The following is a 21,409-nucleotide window of genomic DNA, read 5'->3' as shown; positions in this document are numbered from 1 at the left end:
AGTTCCTCATCGGAATTGGATTACACACATATACAGAACAAAGCACGAAGCAAATCCAACCCTGTAGCAGATTCTACAATCTGCATTCTAATATGAATCTGAATTCGCAGCTACGCATCGCTGACATTCTAGTCCTCAAGATCAAACGCGTTAAAGCATACGCAATAAGCAACCAAAGCAACAGCAGAACCAAGGCTGTCCCAACAGACGTGCTCGCAGTGAAAGCAAACGTAGGCTTTATTTTCTGACACGCATCGCGAGTGTAATTAAACCACGGGGATGAATGACGGCCTGGAAAGCTAAAAACTTGGATTCTTTTCCAGCACCCTACAATGCTTCGCAATCTCAACACACACTCGACAGCCTCGGCGCAGGCCTATCGCACAGTTTCGCTATAAGGCGAAGCGCATACCGCACGCGACAACGCCCGTGGCAAAATAAACAGCGCAGCCAACGACATATCGCGAGACACCGCCTATGCTAACATTCCCATACGCAGCAGATTGGAAGATGTGATGTGTGTACCACGCGATTTCGGAATCCATTACGTAGCCCAATTCCTTTCAATAACCATCCATATCATATCATTTTGAGCAACGCAGAGCAACACAGACGGTGCACCGTAGTACATAGCGCATTTACACAAAATTAAGACCAATGAAGACAAAGCAGCAATTGGCGGGCACATATCCGCGTCCAACTGTCCATTCTGTAATACCGATCTATGCCACCCAGTGTAGAAACTAAAAGCCTATGTCAGACCCGGCGACATGGCAGAGAACGCTCGGCACACGAAAACTAAGATACTACCGCATGAACAGCTCGTCATGCCACATCTACAACCGCGAGTCTAACGCTATCCGGTGATTAAAGGGAGGGATCATCCAGATCGCAATATATCTACATCTTGAAGCATGCTTGTAAACGTCATTTCCTGATACTTCTACGTCACGTATATCAACGCTCAACAGATCCACTAAAATGGCTGAAACATGATACCGAGGCAATATTCCAGGATGGTATTTCAGAATTGATCTGAACAGATTAGGAGATCTGGCGATCTCCCACCATTACAGTGTTGAAATATTGTGGATATCAGCGCATATAGTTCAGCATAATCCCCTCCTGCTGCCTTCGCCAAAACGCTGTACGTCCTTTCTACAGTGTACCGAACGAGGCACCAACAACGTCACTTTATAGTCGATACGGTGAGCGGTTATTAAGAGTCAGCTGACCCCAAACAAAGAAATGTTTTGACGTTCATTACTCATGTACATTCGCTCTTTCTGTAATCGACCATTGTCCACACTGTAGCCCCGCGCTACAGGTATTATTTTAGCCTGCGAAAGCAAACAAACACGAAAAATACGATCTCAACGTCATCTATAAATAAATAAATTACGTGGACGAATACACAAAGACTACTGTAGAAAATTTGCTTTGGATACATCGGGTAAATTCGAATGAAAAACGGTAGAACATCCGGACCTTTACCCATTACGTCATGTCGATTTGAATCGGCACACAAACAAGATACTTTCACTAACTTTCTGCCATGTTACTCACCGACCAACCGAAGAGAGCCAGTGAATAGCTTTCCCTTAGCGTCATACCGGCACCGGAAAACCCGTTACTATGGCCGGATGAAGCAAATACTACGAAAGCTAACCATGCCTATTACGCATACGCTTGCCATAACCTGCAACCATTACGCATGTGAGTGTCTTCGTACGAATACTGAATGAGGGAGGTGTTACCGTTATCATACGTGGGCAATATACAATGGACATTGGTGGTGCTTTGTCCGACTTTAGTGTGCAGGCAAACACAGATTTCGACGCGATATTCTGCGTCTCTTTGTGATTGTGAACGCTAACCATTGCGATATCATCCCGATCGTAAAGTTACAAACGAATCTTATCCACGCTCCATTGCCGAAATGCTAGTCGCTGTGATACTCCACTCAAGGAAGCTTCGAATATCTTCGCACATCGCAGGATGGTCAATTGGTCATTTTACATCAAGTTTTCTGGCAACTAAGGCTGGGATCAACGATTTCTGTTCTCAAATCCTATTCTAGTATCAACTATACTGACTCGAGTCGCATAATGAGATTCGATTAATTCGAATAACGAATATAATCACCTTCGTATCAAGAGCGCTATTTTATCAAGGAAAAATATCGTTTCAATTACGTGTTCTACCGTTGGAGCCTCGTCATATGGGCTAGCATCGGTTCAGTATCGCAAAACATGTTGCACAAAGCTACTAATATTCATCGACCGACATTTCTGTCAAGCCGTGATCTAGCCTCACACTGGTCACGAAGCGCTACGAAATAGTCATGGTGCAGAATTACAAAATTATTTTGGGTGACGTGTGACTGGTATCTTTTACCTTGTCGCAGCCAAAATGATACGTAATTAAACCTCTTTCATGTCGTTATTACTGTCCTAGCGCCATGATAGGTGGCACGACTCCGAATCGAATCTTCCATATACTTGGATTTTGCCTAGCCCGCAAGGTCATCTACAACCAGTAGAAGAGAGAGATTTCGATTTGAAGAAGTTTGCTTATCTAGAATTATTTTACGTCACACTACCGGATTTGGGCATGACGCGGAATGAACTCCGGAGTCCGGATATTGGAATTTGATTTGATGGTGGAAGCCGAACAGGATTTAGATTCAAAATATTATATCCGTTGGTGTCTGTAATCTAGCACTAATTGATTTTCAATTGAAAAATAGCCCAGACTTCCAATTGGTGATTAGCGATATTTTCGACATTTGACCCAAACCTGATGAACACAGATTCACACAAAACAGCTGACGCAGACATCACGACACCAAAAAGAGATCGATAATAACGATAGCAACTCCCATATTTCAAACAGAGAGAAACAAACAGCGAATGAAAAAAAAACCGCTAAATCACACAACATCTGCAAAGTCACTCGCATCTTCGAAGTCGTGATGAACCCACGGAATTGTCGCCAGCGCAACGAATGCCCGCGATCGAACAATACCGAATAGCCATTGATTTGGTGAATATATGGCTTTATTATCTCGTGAGAGCGTATCTGAATTTTCCTCCGCATCAATTCATCCATCTTCAGATGACGTCACAATGCTCGGTACTCCAATAATCGACAGGAAGCCTAACACGCGAAGAATCGAATCACTCAGGTACTCTCAATTTCCCAGTCCTGTCCTATACTGATGTCGAATGGCAGCATACCAACATCTTCCACTGTTTTAAAACTCTACTACGTAAACCCGGTAGCTACTGCGCCGGACTTCACTCTCTGAGCAAAGCTGCGATGAGACAGGAACTTCGCGAAGCCCGCGCGTTCAATACAATTCCCCGCCTGACGCTTGTAACCACAGGAAACAGCGCGCCGTGACTAACTACGTGGGATACCGGTCGATAAACATACTAGGGCCGAGGCATCGCGCAAGACAGCGCATCGTCAAAACAACCTGTCCAAAACCCGACCCGACGCAACCACCTCTTTAAAGCGATCGACAATTCAAAAAAGGCCGCAGGAATTCCTCGCGCCGTCGGCAGACGTCCGTAGTCGGCAATCGGCGAGAATAAGCTTGGTCGTCTTCGCGCGTTCGTATATGGGAGAAGAAAGGTGAATTACGCCAAATATGGGCGTTGGTAGTGTAGGTACGCGCGATCGCTATTGAGAATTCACGCAGGTTTCGTAATGACAGCGTTTTACCTAACGGTGATTGAGCAGTAAGCACGTTCGCGCCGTTGTCGCCAATCACGCTATCTGCGGTAAAACTCTACGATTAATCTGCGATCTTATCTGGCCTTATGCAACATTGAACATGAGCATTGAGCATGCTATTTCGCACGGTTCAGAGCAGCGGTTCTCAACCTTCAACCATTCGAAGGCACCGAATCCTACAACCATCATACATGCGTGCATTCTCGCTGTTGGAAAATTAAAACGCACTTCTTTTAGTGGCCTTATGGGCAGGCCGTGTTATTTTTGGCATTTCAGCAGCCAGATGCCAAAACTGCCAAAAATAAAAATTTGAAAATGCCAAAAATAAGCAATTTTTGGCATATGCCAAAAATAACACGGCCTGCCAAATAGTGTATTTCGTTCATGGTGTTGTGTTAACAGGACCGCGTTACAAGCGAGAAGAGCGTTTGTGAAAGGCAGGTTTCTTAATCTGGGTCCAGCCCACCCATTAGGGGTGAAAGCATGGTGTCCTAAATGGTGTGGGCACAGCGAGATTGAACGGATGACTGCATTTGGTTTACGTCATACTTTCCATTTGTCTAAAGGCAATTTTACGACCATTTTTGACCGGCTTGTCGAGCGCTAAATTTGATAAAACGGGTATCAATGAGAAGCTGACGCAGTAGTGATTATTAAAATATAAATTATATTCTGCTCATGGAGCTGGAACCCCCAAAATCAACCACGATTTTTGCATTGTGATCGAGTTGAACATTGTGACGCAACAAACTGTCTGGCTATTTCTGAGCTGCATAGTCTCGTTTTGCCAGACAGTCTTGTTGCGTCAATGTTCTTAAACAAGCTAACCTTCCCAGGACTCTTACATGCGAGTTGGTAATATTAAAGCCACCTGATGTGACAAAAGTCCTCCGAAAATATATCGGTACACTGAAGGAGAAATGATAGTCGGGCTACTAAATAGAATGTGTTGAGAGACAACACAGGAAACTCCTGGAAAAGGATCGGGAAGAAAATTCCTTCCGCAATGAGATCGATGGCACTGGCGAAGTGATCTCTTTTCATGATGCATGGAAGCCGGTTCGGCCCTCCAAAGATTTTGAAGCTCTGAAAACCTTTTGTGGATGACTGGCAACTTTCTTTCCCTCAACGGCTACTGTTGAAGCCGATATTTCCCAGATTTGCTGGGCGAGAAATGAATTTAGGAGAAACTTAGCTGACCTGAGTTTGTAAGCACTGTTACAGTGCAAACGATTTAAGTCTATTCAACAGCTGTAACAATCAGCTGTTGAGCGTGTTTGTTAGGCTTTTCTTTTTTTTTTGCTTATTGGCACCGATTCCGATGGATACTGCACATTTTGTGGTTTCGTTTGATATTATTAATCTATGAAATCGTTAGGTTTTTTCTTCTTATTATTGTTTGTTGGCACTGATTATACGTGGATGCTGCACATTTTGCGGTGTCTTTTGACAAACTAGCCCAAATAAAGCGTTTTTGTGACTAATTCGAGGCTGAAACTATCTGCTTAGAGGACGATGCCAAAACTGCCAAAAATAAAAATCGAAAAATGCCAAAAATAAGTTATTTTTGGCAGTTTTGGCATATGCCAAAAATAACACGGCCTGCTTATGGGTGATTGAAATCGGTCTTACTTCAGGATCTCTGTAACAATGTCTCCGAAACTGTGAATTGTAATCTAGTTCGGGCATTGCTCCGAACAATTGCGACGAGGCATCACAATTGAGCTATCATTGTTCGGTAGTAAACTAGCAATGTGTCTGGACGGACTTGATAAATGCCACACTCATTTTACAACAAACTCCGCTACTTTCACTAGTTTTCATATCGACCATACTCGTATAGGACTGATTGCCAAGCTATCATGTAACAAACACTAAACAGCATGTGTATCTCGAAGGCCTGAGCTGACTTAACGAGCTGATTTTGACACACCAATCAGGCGCGTCCAGTGCGGCCACGCACCGGTCAGTGCGATAAGTCGGCGTACGCTAAAAACCGATAGGAGCATACCATACTATCAAGCTTCCTGTTGATCTCGTCTTAGCATTACTTGGATGCGCGAGTATAGCCCGGGTCCGTATTCTACTGCGAACTCAGTGACGTCGAAAATAAACTGGAAGGTATATCACAGAAGACAGTGGCTTACGCACGCGCGTTTCCTGCGTGAGATCGTCGTCATCCTGCTAAGACGCGTGACCCGAACCGGACGCATATACAGCAAAGGCAAGAGAGGCATCATAACTTGTCGGAAGTCGAGCGAGTTATGTAAACCATAATAATAAGTGAGCACGATACTGAACAGGGTTGACAACTGCCAAAGCCTCTGGGCGCCAAATCCTTCATAAAATTGTACCTAAGTGGGGAAATTATTGTTAATATGCAAAATACTCCAGAAAAACGAGTTCTAGCAGTAAAATTACGCATAGAATAGGCAACTAATAAAGCTCCCGGCGTCTGAGGGGAATTCAATTTTTCTCTGCATAGGGTGGTAGAGTTGACGCAGCATTAGTCCACAACTCTCTATAGCCGTGGCGGCCCCTGTATGAATTCGTAATAATGGTGGATGAACCTTAATTTTAATGACGAACCTGAAATGCGGTACTTTCCTATGACCACTCGCTACCAAACCGAAAACAAGTTCTCATTGTGAGAGTTGAACGAAGCTGAAAGCTCTAAAATACTGTTAGGCCCTATCAGCTTGAAAAAAATATCATACTTCCTTTAGTCGGATATTTTGACAACCAAAAAATGTGCCAAGTGGTGACAGGTGTGCCGCGATGGAGCCATTGTCTGGTTATGTCAAATTGCAAAATCGGTTTTACTCGCCATATTGCTTCTCCGATTTATCTGTGGTTACCCGGGCCACATGACACAGTCACTAGGGGAGCAGTCGCAATGAAAATTTTTCGAGACAAAATATATTTGACAATGAAGAGATGGCGAAGATACACCGGGACGAAACAAACGAAATGGCGGGATGACAAACATTTTAGTGCTAGAGCGCATACACGCGATTTTGGAGGGTTGAACACTGAACAGGGGTAGGCCCATGCAGGACCGTGCCGAACTACACCCGCAATTTCGAAAACTGGATTCAGCCATTTTTCTTGCACCGCCCCTTTTCGATAATTTCCTAGGTCTGGCGCCCCTCCCCCCTATACCTTAAGGAGGGTAGTAAAACAAGGGATAACAGTTTGAAGTTTTCGAGTTGGGACTTCACTATTGGAAATAACTTGAATCGCGCCCCAGGACCACTCGACTAATTAACGCTATAATAATTGTATGTGCTGCATTCAAGTACAAATCAAGGTTGTTATAGCAATCATCGGGTACGGGCTCATACCATCTGGTTCGATCTCGGTGTACACATCCCGAATTCACCTCTGCGTCTGGCAATGCGGGGACGTTGATTGTGTTTTATGGCTTTCTACGACTAGTAAATCAACTGAGATAGTCGTAGAGATCTTTTCTCACATTTAATTTAGTGCTGAGCTCAGTTATTTCCCTATCATGAATGTATTTTAAACAAATAAACCCATATTATATATTATGTTCACGTGAGGTTGCGGGTCATAACACTAAACAGTATCGTCATTCGTGATACGATGAAGATTAATTCCGAAGATTTAATTTTGTAGCTCTCAAATACAAAGATATTAAGTTCAACATTTTGACCAAAAAAACATCAAAGCATCTTCAATATACAAAGGGCTCTCGACGCTTAAAAGTGGTGCACAGTGTCTTTTCTTCGATTTCGGTACGCTGTTCGCAGCGGGATAAAATATCTAATTCGAAACATTTTGCTGGAAATCACACGAACTTGCGTGGCGGGAGTATTTTGACGGGGAATTGGCGATCTAAAAGTACGCGAATTATAATAAACCACTGCATACATAAAGATGTTGCAAACACTGTCGGCATATATTTCGCGCCAAGCGCGATGCAAACTTCGAGATTTGACAGATTTTATCGAATGTTGATTTGCAATGAGAACTCAGGGATATATAAAACTGTTGTTCCACGATATTATCAAATGACCCTAATGCACCCTATATTGTGACGCCATTTTTCTTCATACCCCCCACACCGCCCCCTGATCCCGGCGCACCCAATATCACTCCTTGAGCGCTTCCACCGCCTTCAAAATCCAAATCATCCCTTGGAGGCGCTGACGACCAGGTTAAAACACTGATTTAGACGCTTTGAATAGGATGATTTGCGCGACATATCTCAAAACTTTCAATTGAAACTGCATCAACTCAAACAGTCTTCAGAGGAGAGTTTGTTTTGTGAGGTATCGAGTATATTGAGAATCGATTTGCATACTTTGTGAAGCAAATCATCAAAACCACCGGGTATTCAGTAAGTAGCTTGGAATTTTAGAAATCCCCCATTCGCTACCTTTACTCGAAGTAGCTTTGGCCGTTTCTGAAATCGGTACTCTACTTGTATACCCGAGTAACCATTACAACACTCAATGCTGTCAGTTTTACCGAATTAATCAAACTAGCTCAGGTGAGTTTGATTAAGTTCAGTTAAAATAAGCCACTCAACTATAAGTTGCATGGCTTTGGTCTTGTTATTCCTCAAGGTGCCGTCAAATAAATCTACCCCGGTCACGTGACAAAATAGGTACCCGCGAAAGCGAAAACGCTGGTACCGTTGATAGCATGTTCTGAGAAACGCCAGGCCGTGTGCTATTTTCGTAACGAATAGCAGCAAACACTTGTGATTTGAATGTCGCACAGATACCCAAACTTTGCACAAGTCGATTGCGTCGCAGTACACGATTTTATCAGACGGGCTTAGTTTGCGAAAAGGGAGTGGTGTTTACGAATTGTGTCAGCTAATGAAGAATCACGGCGCGGCGGCGCGAGGCGTGTGTTCGCATGTCAAGGACATCTATGGATACTCCCACCAGCGTGCGAATGATACGAAACTTATCGAGTTTAAATCAACGCGGTAGAATTTCTACGGCCGCTGAACAGAATCGACATCTTGGTTGGAATGCCAGAGTTGTCATATACACAAATGCCATCCATTTATTAAAACGGGACCGCTGGCCGATACATTCCACCACACAATGTTATCTGGAATTCAGTCTATAATATATGGTCCTCTGCACCCTTTAGAGCAGTGGTTTTCTTTCGTCTTGTTCGCCAATTGTATTACAATTTCTTTAATCTCAATTGCAGAATGTAAGAAGTGGGACGGTTGTCCGCTGATTCGGGAGATGAAGCATAATATTTTTTTGATTGACTTGGCAATTTAGAGTGTGTTATTCAGCATCATAGTATACTCTGACCTGCCGTACGTCTCAAATGCTACAACTACAAGTGTTGCAATAAACTGTTTAAAGGTAGCTTATAACCAGTTATATATGTAACCTAAGAAGACTTTTTGAACGAACTTCGTTAAATTTGGACAGTAGAATTTAATGACATTCGACAGTATAATAGAGGACAGCAAACAGCACAAAGTTGCAGTTCTTTCAATAGAAATCGGCTGATCAATATCAAAGATAGTGGTTTTAACAGGACCTCGACTTGTAGAAGCTTCAATAGAATCACGTAGTCTAACAAAGGCAGCAGCACACTCCTCATTAAATCTATGCTTCCAATACTTACTTTTGGGTTGCATACACTTGTAATGATTGCAGTATGGGATCGTTGTGATTTTCGAAGCTTCAACGGTTCGCTAAATATGTTTGAGGTTTACGCACGCTAAAAATAGTTGAGAACTACTGCTTCAGAGCATCCTGGTTATATATCCATTGTTTTATTACGCTTACGACGTAGACAGTCGAAAATTTACGATTGGTCTAAATGCGAAGGTTGCAAGGACTCGACAGAGCATGATGTCATTTGAAATGCGTCAATGAAGCGCAGTCGGTGCAATTGACGGACCAGGACCTCATACGGCATCAGGATATTACATAGTTGCACTAAGCTGTTTCGGAAATGTTGGTATACTTCAGTTGAGCAAACGATAGAGGCAAGACTCGGGGAAATCAACGGCACAAGCACGGAAACAATGACGTCAAGCCATAGGTAGTGCGGGGATGTTTCAAGTGATATTCAGTACCCCGCCTTTTCACTTGCACCAAATACCTCGATTATGAACACTAACCAAAAGCGCGATGTTGCTGTTTCGCTTAGCAAATACCAGCAGCAATACAGTCGTTAAGCAATATTCAAACAACTGCCACAACATGGAGCGACTGCCGTTCTTGCTAATATTGTTGACTCTTGGCCTACACTTATGACGTCACTGTGTTAAGCGAACGCGCATGATACGCATTTTCCAAACTTCATGATATAACTGTATCTGTATGCTGTGCTGTATCCCATCAAAAATGAGCAGAATTCCATGGGTTAAAAATCAAATATTAACGGCATTTCGGAGATCTATCGTGCTGTACCAAAATAGCCGTTCATTTATGTCGAAATCTTGCAACTGGCGGCCGGAAACGAGCCCTTTCAGATGTGACAACACGACTCCAGAGCAGCGTCCGGCGGATGAACTTATCAGTTTATTCGCACCCGCGAGGTGGTGTACTGGAACAGATCTCGCAGTTGCGGTGGTTGCGTCATTCCGCGCCAGAGGTCGCGCCCACCGATTTAGCAGAGAAATGTAGCTTCCAGTACTGATAAAATTCAGATAATAACCAGAAACAGATTATGTGACACTCCTGTTTCGTTTTTCGCAGTGCTATGTTTCGCTAACGCGACAGAGAATTGTCCCTGCTAAGATTCGATATTACCCCGTCAACCAAACCAAAAATTACAGTGCCGGCGAGAAAAAATCTTTGCATTTTGATTATGTTTTAACCATTTTAATTGATAAATTGTTTTTCTCGGGACTCACTGCCTCTGACCACAGGTCACAGCAAATTCAGAATCTCCCTTCTCTAACAAAATCAAGGCGCGATAGGCGATATCGTTCGTTCATTTGCATCTTCTTTCGGCCCAGTGTGATTTTTACAATACATATACATTATACAAGACCTCGAAACTACGAGAAATTGAAAGACATTGTACGATTTCCCCTTACTATACTATTCACGAAGATGAAAAGCAACACTAGGCTCTGTAATGAAGTCATACAGTAGCTAATAACATAACTATTAGCGATTTTATGACGCAGTGCGTTTGTCGGAGAGAGTAAGGTAAAAACTTTTGCAGATTTTACGAATAACATCTTTTTGTTGCCAACTAAATGTAACGATGTTTTGCAGACACTGTACTCGGGGACAGCCTGGATCAGTCAATGGAGTCGTGTCTTGGTGTCAACAAATGTCGCTGAATAATTGTCGACAGCGACTTATGACCGGCAAAAACACACAATGACGCATCGATTGTATTAATGTATTATTCACATAATTTCAGCGACACAGACTGCCCTCACGGATCATTATCGAGCCACAAAACACGCGCGCCGACCATTAAATTCGCATTGCGTTGGCAAAACGCGGGAGTATCGCATCGTACCGTGTAGCCGATCTGAAAATATCATGTCGATGGAAATGAACACAGCCATGTCCATCCGTCAAGCTAATCTCGGCAAGCATTTCTGTCGCAATGCCCCGGGGAGTCTTTACACCGCGACATTGCCGCGGCCGAAACAATAATTTCTCGGGAGTAAGATAAATTCGAAAACAAGCATCTCCAGATTATCGAAGGCACGAAAATTGCCTGCGCGAAGCGGAATATGAACCGACAATATCACATGAGTAGATGATTCACTATTCACATACGTCGTAACGTCACATTTAGTATATATACCGCAGTACAAAGGAGCGTAGTGGTCGCAAATCTGTGTCTCACATCTATGAGAGCCGAAAAAGTATCCGCCAGACGCGCATATAATATTACCATGATTATAATTTTATTCAATAATAATTGACAAATACGACCCAGTGCAGTAACACATCCCTACAGACAGATATAGAGAGACAGACATTCATTGCTTTGGGAACATAAAATTTGACAGTCGTTTAATTGTGCATCGACTGCATAAGATATCCTCAAATGCCCTAAGCTCCCCCGCCGCCTTATTTGAGACATCGATTAACATTGATTGATAACAGAACGACTCCAATCTACACGGGCTGACGAATTAGTTGAACAATGATACTATCGATCTGAAGCCTTGATAAAGCAATGTTAAGGAGATCATTGCAATGGTAATGCTTCTGTATGGATATTCACTTTACTGAGCTGACGGGCTGTCGCAAAATTAGCATGTAATTGGTTTACAGTAATAAGCGGAAATCTGGTACGGGTGTGAACTCGAATAAACCGGATTTTAGTCCTATCCAGAACGGCTTTCAATTTGCAATCGTACCGAAAACGGATTACTGTTTGGATTTGTCTATCGGACTCCGATGACATTTTGTGATCATGCAACCTTTCCAAGCTCTCAAACTTTCATGACAACGGCTTTTGATTCATAAAATATTCCCAAAGCGAACCCAGATTGTCATTTATGCACAATAGAACGGAAACAGTTGCAATCGCACAGCGACATTAACACCGACGATTACGATATTAGTCAGATCTCGGGCGTCGTCGAACGCTACGAAGTCAACAGCACCAAGTAAGTTACTTATTCAGCTGAATTCGACTGTGCCGTGAAATAGAACGTGATGCGTTACGCGTTATCTTCACTATTACGTCATTATATCATACAGACAACAATGTTCAACATGCACGGATGCTCCGTTGCAGTACATAGGGCAGTATTCGATATAAATCATCAGCAATGCTACAGGAGACAATCCTCTGCTCTCTGGAAGAACATCTATAGACCCTACAAGTCATTTCATCAGTATTGTTATCATTCGGTTATTTTTATCATTCGGTTATTTTTATACATGATTTGACTCTTTTAATGTTACCGAGCGTAGTGCTATGTCGCGCGAGTCGTTTGCTCGACATTATAACGCCAAAATTCTTTACATATTTCGTTTATATGGTTAACGGGTTCACCGCAAGTATTGACGTTCGCTCCTGATGCGGGTCAATCGAAAAGCTTAAAGTGGAAAAATTGAGGCAATTGATATGAATTCATTATTTGCTGCGGTACTGAAGTTTTGCGCCTCCAGAAGCCTATCTAAATAATCTTTGCTCCGGAGATCTCATTGGGAATTTCGCATGACATGTAGATTGTAGACGCACAGCAATACTAACACGAAAACACGGGCCAAGCAAACATGCTTCGAAGCTATTACTTTAGATGTAGGGCGTTAAAAATGTATGGATCGCGAGTCACAACACAGACAACAACCCCGACAGATAGCCTACCATCTTCAATGTCACTGAGGAATAAGGAATATACCCCGCGAGATTACCGGGCATTAGCCCGTCCTACAGCGTGAAAAGGACTCGGGTACGTCTCCCGCATTCTTCCGGTGTTACTCTGTCGGCGGAGCGTGTAATGAAGACATGCCAAGTCTTAGATGAGAGTTTCTTGCTTTGCATCCATGACCTTTACATATCGGGGGAACAATGGGTTTTCGGAAGTATGTATGACCGAGATATGCTGGATAGTATGAATGGAATGCGAGACTGTACCGTTCTGAAACATCGGTGTCACATTCTCAGTGCCTAATTCGATACATGCACGCAAGGGCGTCGTGCCGCTGTTGTCCGTCCACTCGAACTTAATGATGTGGACAACATTCTCAGCGCTATGTCGACATGACAGTCGAATCGTTGAAATTTGTTTCTTGCATCCTAATTTTTTACTCTGGCTTACGCCCCCGGCGTACTGGCAGGGTCGTTAACGTGTCTATTCAGACCGCACTACAAAAAAGTGGAAAAGCGTGTCGCAATCTGCGCATATTTTACTGGTAAATTCACCGAAATTTTTTTTTGTGTTTGTAATATTTTATTCCGCAAAGAAAATTATGCGATATGAACAAATATATTCGCAACTTAGGCCACCTCGAAAATATGAAGAGCATATAGACGGATCAATACCCACCATTTGCGATGGTGGGGGCGTAGTTCACAAAAAACAGCGCTACATCAGTCCCTATTATGATGTCACAGTAAATCCATACAGCTGCGAGTCGATGTGACGTCATACATTCACAAGGCGTATTAATCAATCAATTAACATTTTCCGTTTACCTTTTTCAATGATTTAGTACTGTAATCCAAGTCATCAACTTCATAAAACTAAACTGTACCGTGGCAGAATACCAGACACGGCAGTCCTCGTCTTGGAAGCGAGAACAACTGATACTCAAAACGACTATTACTGCGCCTCTTTCGGTTCTGCGTCAGTACTGTTAAAGTGCCTATATCAGCGATTCCCAACCGCGGCTCCCACTGACATTTGAAAATCCCACAATAATATTTATAATTAAGAGTGGAGCCCAATTGACATGCAGTCGATTAGCGATTCTCTGCTCAGCAACGATTTCGTTGCTCAAGCCGAAAAGTATGCTCACACTCAAATGCGCTCGGCTCGGCACTCAAATTCAAGTCAGCTCACCACCAGACTTGAAGTGCAGGTGGTGTTACAACACATTTTCAAGCGGTGTCTTGACCATCAAACCAATGGATCATTTGATGCGTATAACAGGCTTATCAGTAGGGATGGTGTGAACGTGAGGTTCACGTTCGTGTTCTGTGTGTGAACCTCGGAAATTTAGAGGTTCGCGTTCACAACAGAACCTTGGTAGGTTCTGCACTGTGAACCTTTTTGGTAACTTGTAATTTGCACTTAATTATAAGATCTTTGGTTCAAGTTTATTGCATATCAACTGTGGGTTACTCTATGCATGGCGCTGGCAGCATAAAAAATCAACACTTAACGAGCATGCACCATGCCAACCTTAAAAGTTTTACTTGCATTTTTGTTACCAAAAATTTCTCGAAATATTCAGCTTTCCGTTTGTGAATAATTAGTGACTCTCTGCCGTGAGCTTGACCCGCAATCACACAACATCACGAGCGATATACGTAGTCAGCGAATGATGCCTATTAAACCAATCAATGGCATTGATATCGTTTTCTGATGTAAAAAATCGAGCGGGCGTATGGGGTCAATCTCGACTTCATATCTTTACTGTATCATTAAAACCAAATCCGTGCGATTAAGGTGCTGGCTACTGCTATATAACTTGTTGTTTATGGTATCGGTAGCGAGTATAGAAACCCGTTTTACACTCTGCTCAATATTAATGTAGCAATACTCAGATTCCGAACACATTTTCCGGTCTGGCTAAGACCATTAAGGCGTAAGCTTATATCTCCTGGTAAGTCCTCGTCGAAATTGTTGGCGAAACGACGAATGTATTGATTTTATGAGATTATTATATCCTTTGATAACCGCGGTTGATACATTTAGCGACGCTTAAAACGCCAATATGTACTTCAGCAATGCGACATTATGTGGCCCGAGTCTTCGCTAGGTATCGTGTACAATAATATAGGCTATCACTTCATTGAAAGATAGGGTTGGAATTAGCAATATGACGTCACGAGGTTCACGTTCGTGTTCACACAGAACCTTTCAAAAAGGTTCGCGTTCACACGAACCCGAACCTTTCAGAGGTTCACACCATCCCTACTTATCAGCAATTTTATTGACGAGTTCAACCGCCGCATTGACGGAATTGACGCATTCTTGCCCATGATGAAAATGATTTTAATTCAAATCCTATCGCAGTTAATGTGACCACTGACCCTAGTAATTTTCAACTTGAGTTGCTGGACACGCAGTCAGATATCGAGCTCAAGCAATTATTCAGAAGGGAAGACTTACTTGAATCTTGTAGTCAAGATCCAGAGGGAAAGTATCTCAACTTGATAATGTCCAGAAAAACAAAACGATTCTCTGCTGTGATCAACTTATGTATGTGAAGCACTTTTTAGCAAAATGGTCAGAATCTAAAATCAATATCGCAATCGACCGACAATGACCGATGACCGCCTCAAACAGCTACTACGTATACTGCATTCTCCGCAAATATATACAGTATACACCTCGCTTTGACACAGTTCTTGAAGCTCAAAGCCAATGCCGAGTTGAACATTAAATTGATTTGTGTTTTTTTTTTCTTGTTAATGTTTCTATTCGTTGGTACGTGCTGTCATGCTTTATAATTTTTGGTTATCCTAATGAGTGTATTGTTCGTGCGGCTCCAAACGCACTCAGAAGTTTGAAATGCTGCTCCGACACCAAAAAAGGTTGGGAACCACTGGCTTATATTGTTGTCGACACCAAATTTCGCTGGGACAATTTTCGGAGTGAACTTATTTTATCACAGGACAGTCGAATTCAAGCTATCGAAGTTTACAGATACTGACAACGTTGTCAGTATCTGCAATGTCACAGTTCTAACTCTAAAACTGTCACGGCTAGTACTGGTAGGTAAGGTATAATGCAACAATGTACTGTGAGAGCTCTTGCGCGTAATAGGCATGATTTGTGCATTCGGCGCAGAATAAGTAGGGAGTGGAATAACAATCAGATTGTCATTCAAAACAGGAGGACATTTTTGTATACAGTTGACATCCTTGGAGTGCAACTCGTCGAAAACATGCAGTTTATACGGTTTACTATCTAACTAACAGCGAGCTATCGAAACAAATATGATATATGATATGATGTAAATGTAATGCCTGCTTCGAGCAAGCAGTAGCTCAATTCACGGTGTTTCTTCAAGAGTCGAAAGTGCTGTACTCCTTTTACGAAATGAAATTGAAGATTCCACGCTATCAAGCGGTTTACGCATGAGATCCTCAACACCACGGGGATGCATGAAGTGATAGACTCATATTAATGTAACATGGTCGTCATGGTCGTTTCGCCTGCATTATTATAACTCACATTGGCCATAGTAGTCATATTCACCATATGGTCATAAACATTTGTGACAACATTGGTTGTGAAAAACTTCAAACCAGCAGACACCATCACTTTTAATGGGCTACTGGGTAACTTTCGTTAGAAATAGGAATAGCACCTCGAATGATGATGGGCTGATAGCCATGCTACTGTCAACTTGCACCATACCTGGTAAAATAAGGAAATTCCCAGCGAAACTAGAGTCTTGTTTCAAATAAGGAACATGTAGAACGCAGATATACGGCGCTGTTTGAATGAATGTCGGTCGAGCTAGCGCAGAATATTGTCGGCCGAAACTGGGTTCAACAGTTATACTCCAATGCCCGAAAACCATACGAGCCACTTTAGGAATCACATGGCAACACAAAACACTACGAACGAACAAACATCAAAGCCGCATTAAACCTAACCTAACAGTGTACGGATATTTGGTATTGGTTATCATCTTCTCTTTTGTATACTTTGTGCCCGTCTACACACAAACGGTATTACCATGACACGGGGAGTCGAGTTCAATATTACATGAGCAATGAGCATGGTAACTCGGTCACCAGACGCTGCTACTTGTAGGATAGCCAAGGGCCGCTTTCCCGCGCTTACAGACACAAGTATCCTCGACTTTGATAAGCCTTGTTTGCTCGACCGCGGAAAATCTAAATTACACCTTCCCGACCGCCACCGAGAAGAAATTGGATTCAGCGGCGCATCCATTCCCAAACGTGCAATCAACGAGTCATCGGCCAACTATATTATAGCTCACGTTAAGGTGATCGATTGCAGCCTATCGATTAGGCTGATGGACCTCTTCTCCGAAAGCACGCTCCCGGTATCAGTGATCTAGGGATCGTGTTACAAGCGTTACTGCATCCACACTATAGCCATCTACAATTGCTTGTAAAACCGAGGACAGGAGTCGACATGATTCACATTACAGGGAAGTTTAAAATCAGTAATCACACAATCTCTACAGTAAAGGCAGCAGTGCGCAAGTCCAAGTCCTTCGATTCGGGGCGTCGACAGGAAAACTTCCCAGACAATGCAAAGACGTCATAGTTCCCGTCTGCGGCAATAATAATGACGTGACATTGCCTCCTGGTCATGTTCCTGTCCACGGCTTCCCAAATTGAGGGTCGCGGAAAGTGTCGATTCAACATGAAGTACACTATATTACGAAATTACGGGCTGATTAGCAATGATAATGCCATGAAATCTCTCGTGTCTGCCCTAGATCTTGTTCAGTTGAACATGATTATTGCCGATTGAATATTAAAATGCAAAATATTAATATACTCCCGGAATTACGGATATTTTTTGTAAACCGGCTCGCCGTATTTGTTCCTGAATTGCCAATTTATCCCTGCACAATGATATCATTGCTAGATACTTGAGAGAGTATTGGTGATGACAATAAAATATAGGAAGGGAACGGTTATACGGCGCCGTACATTTACGATCACCGACTCAGTAAACCTACATCAATATCTGAGCGGATTGCAATGGGAACCAGATTATGATGTGGGCCTACCAGCTCGAATTTGATCGAGGACTCTTTACTAGAAATGGAATGGAATGTTAAGCCTGAATATTATTTTATCAAGCAACGTCTGCAGTTAGAATGCACGATTCTCGATCCAACAAGCTTGTGGAATTTTCTCTTATGCCGCCCTGTTGTAACATTATTCGTGAGGAGTTGTGTGACATTTCACGAGAAAATGGTTTGGGAAGTCCTGCCCCTGCCAAACGAAGGGCGGAGTGGGCAACACACGTTACTTAATTCCAATGCGCGAATTCACTTCCAAACATTCCAAAATCGAATAGTAAATAGTTGATAGATTACGGGGGATATTTAAAGCAGAATATATCCACCTGAGTGAATGAGTTATTTTTATGCTGTTAGCCAACCGGTGACTTTACTGATGTATCATACTTGTGCAGATACAAGAATTCACTTTCGACATATTTTACTGGTGTCCGGTCAGGAATACACTTTTCTCCTAAATCCATCACTGGAAAGAGAAAAATTGCCATTCTATGTTCAAACGGAAACATGGTCTAGCACAGGGGTCACCAACACGCGGCCCGCGGGCCGCATGCGGCCCGCCAGGTCATATTTTGCGGCCCGCGACATGATTTGAGATTTCGGAAGAAAGTTAAGAAAACATTTTGAAATTCTGAAATTGACGTGCAATGGCCCAAACACTTCCATTACCGAGACGCTTAGAAAACTGCTTAGGGCAGTGGTTCTAAAACTGAGGGTACGTCCCCCTTATGAAGGCGTGAAAGCATCTGAAGGGGCCATGGAGCTGCGTTCAACTGAATTTTTTTTCGCGCTAAGCGCGATTTTACTCGGATTCATAGTTGTAGCTAGTGCTCTGTGTATAATCCGGATTTCATATTATAGAATTCCCTCATCAACATTCATAACTTTCTATGCCATCAAACTATCAGTTCAGATAGCCAGCATTTTGGATGCATTTTGTGATATGACGATAAGGCGGCGCGAAATTTTTCAGTATCATATGGGGGGGCATGTCTAAAAAGGTTTGAGAACCACTGGCTTAGGGCTTACCCACAAGATTAAGCTTCAAGTGGGGATGGTCTTTCAGCTAGTTACGGATCTCGCTAGTCCCAAAAAACCTTTCTAGGTATCGTGCACAGCTCGGAGTTCAAAATAAAATGAAATGATGACAGTGATCCTTTGTTGTATTTTTATTCCTTTAATAAAATATTACTTTTTTGTGGTCACTATAGCCATCGTCTATATGTTAGGTAGCACAGCGTTGTAGAGTTTTAAAACGTGGTTGCCCACTTTATATCGATATTGAATTTATGCGGCCCGCGGCCGCTACGAAATTTGAAAAGTGGCCCGCGACCCGTTTTGAGTTGGTGACCCCTGGTCTAGCACTAGCGTGATATGTTTCGATTACCCGAAAGGCAACAGACGCGGACTCATTTCGAAATGTAATTACGAACGGCAGCACTTGGTTATACTCCACTCCGGCCCATCATGACCTTATTTCGATTGATACAATACGTCCGTAAGCTAGTCAGGCGTTTGTGATGTGACGGATACAAGAATCACGAATAAGCGACTTGGTGACCACTTTTTTGCCTGTTCGCTTTCTTCTGGAATTACAACATTCAATCATACAATTGTCAAAGTAACTGCAAAATGAATACTTCGTCCTCCTGTATCTCTACCGGGCCTTACATAGCATGCTGCTACTAATTTATCTGGTGAATAGCACTTCATGTTATGGCGTCAGAAGCAGCACAATGAAACCATCACAGAGCACCCAAAAATTGTTGGCATAATTGATTGAAGACAATTGTTGGTAATTACGATTAACGGCAACTAAACAGTTGTATCTCAATCAACCTTGTGACCACTTATCAACCGACAAAGTCCAATAAGAATACATGTCAAGATATAGACAATACACTTGAAATATCTCTCGGTGACTGTCGCCCTAGTTGTGCGATCGTTCAACTGTCAGGATAACGCGAGAACATGAGTGTTTTAACAGGAATGCGCCTATTGGGCTACTACTACACAAACCCTATCCTAGCATACCAGGTAACGAGGTCGTGTAAAAGCGCTTCAGATGCGAGCGAGAGTGCTTGGCAATTGCAGTTGCAAATATAGGGAAGTCGCCACACGCCAAACTATACCATTCAAGATCTCAGGTCAATACTGAAACAGCTTGGCAACCTTCCATCTTGAACTCGACGCGTATAAGGTGCATAGTGCATACACAGCAATCGCCCGCGATAATAAGCGGCAATTCACATTGGGAATCTTAAAAACTTACTTTTGGGTGTTGATCCTCCGTTTTTTGAGAATAGATTCCCCATATTTCACGTTAATATATTATCAAAATGAAGCTAATCCAGCAGAAGTGTTCGCGTTGCAATATCCTCCGTCCCGTGCACAAGACCACAAACAAAACGTAATCTCCAACAAGCTATACCAGCTCTACTTAAAACTATACGAACAGCGGACTGCGAAAATCAATGTAATATACGTGTTAACATTAGGCTCTAAGGAGCCGTGGCGGGTAGCTAGGAATGAATAAGATCAACACGCTATAATCACTTGCAGTATACGCTGCTATTTTTGCTGCGCCTCGATGATACCCGCTCATGCAAAACAAATCTCTTGAACCGACGACCGATCGAACACAAAATATTCGCCTCGCCGTCAGAGCAGGCGTGGCCGCAGATGCCAACAGATTCTCACAAAGTCGGTCATGAAAATCCAATTACAGCCCAGTGTGGCAGACCAACGCCGTAACCACCGTGTGTGCTATGAAGCCCCCGCAAATTTCGCGCATAAATCATAGCCGAACGCGGCGAGAAAAACATTCCATACCTATGAATGACGCTGGAAAATTGCCACGGAACTGTCAGCTGGGTTCGCTTGCGTGGAGACTTATTTGCGAGGAATAGTTGGCATATTTGCGATGTGCTTCCGCGGATGGAGATTGGACGACGTAAACAGCGTAAACATTATGACGTTGGAGCGGGACCACTGTTATTTGCCTTTGAAATATTACTGAATCGAAGGAACGCACCGTGATAATCGGACATCTGCCGAGTACGGATTGAGCACAACGATTCCAGAGCTCGAATCAACTATCTGTTGGAATAATTATTGTGGAGTAACTAAGTATACGTCTAATACCAAGAGTATATTATTCTATCAACACTCAACAGCAAACATAGTTCCAATACTTCATTTCCAACGCAAGAGTCTCGAAACCTAGGTTGGCCGTATCTCAGCATCTAAAAGCATATTGCACA

At 42.8% G+C, this 21,409-nt stretch overlaps 1 protein-coding gene and 2 long non-coding RNA genes across 4 annotated transcripts in view; 1 reads left to right on the top strand and 2 right to left on the bottom strand.

Moving 5' to 3' along the window:
* Window positions 1-20,638, bottom strand: part of LOC145457760 (uncharacterized) — a 28,024-nt gene extending 7,386 nt beyond the window's left edge. The window contains exon 1 of one of the 2 annotated variants that reach the window (XM_080336039.1): window positions 20,419-20,638. In XM_080336039.1, the coding sequence (XP_080192165.1) occupies window positions 20,419-20,461 (43 nt within the window). In that variant the 5' untranslated portion in view covers window positions 20,462-20,638. The remainder of the gene's footprint in view (window positions 1-20,418) is intronic. The other variant, XM_080336038.1, reaches the window with a different exon arrangement.
* Window positions 1,545-5,070, top strand: LOC145457763 (uncharacterized). Its single transcript, XR_013920966.1, has 2 exons — window positions 1,545-4,667; window positions 4,698-5,070. It is a non-coding gene; the product is annotated as an uncharacterized LOC145457763 (long non-coding RNA).
* On the bottom strand, window positions 6,305-20,412 carry LOC145457764 (uncharacterized). The gene is made up of 2 exons (XR_013920967.1): window positions 18,953-20,412; window positions 6,305-18,919 (listed from the first exon to the last, which is right to left on the bottom strand). It is a non-coding gene; the product is annotated as an uncharacterized LOC145457764 (long non-coding RNA).
* Window positions 20,639-21,409: the final 771 nt, after the last annotated feature.

The sequence above is a fragment of the Botryllus schlosseri genome, chromosome 15, assembly GCF_051294905.1.
Source record: "Botryllus schlosseri isolate E-star chromosome 15, Bs_hap1, whole genome shotgun sequence".
Classification (NCBI taxonomy): Eukaryota; Metazoa; Chordata; class Ascidiacea; order Stolidobranchia; family Styelidae; genus Botryllus; species Botryllus schlosseri.
The sequence above is the reverse complement of the archived record's forward strand: the minus strand, read 5'-3'. Positions and strand labels throughout refer to the sequence as shown.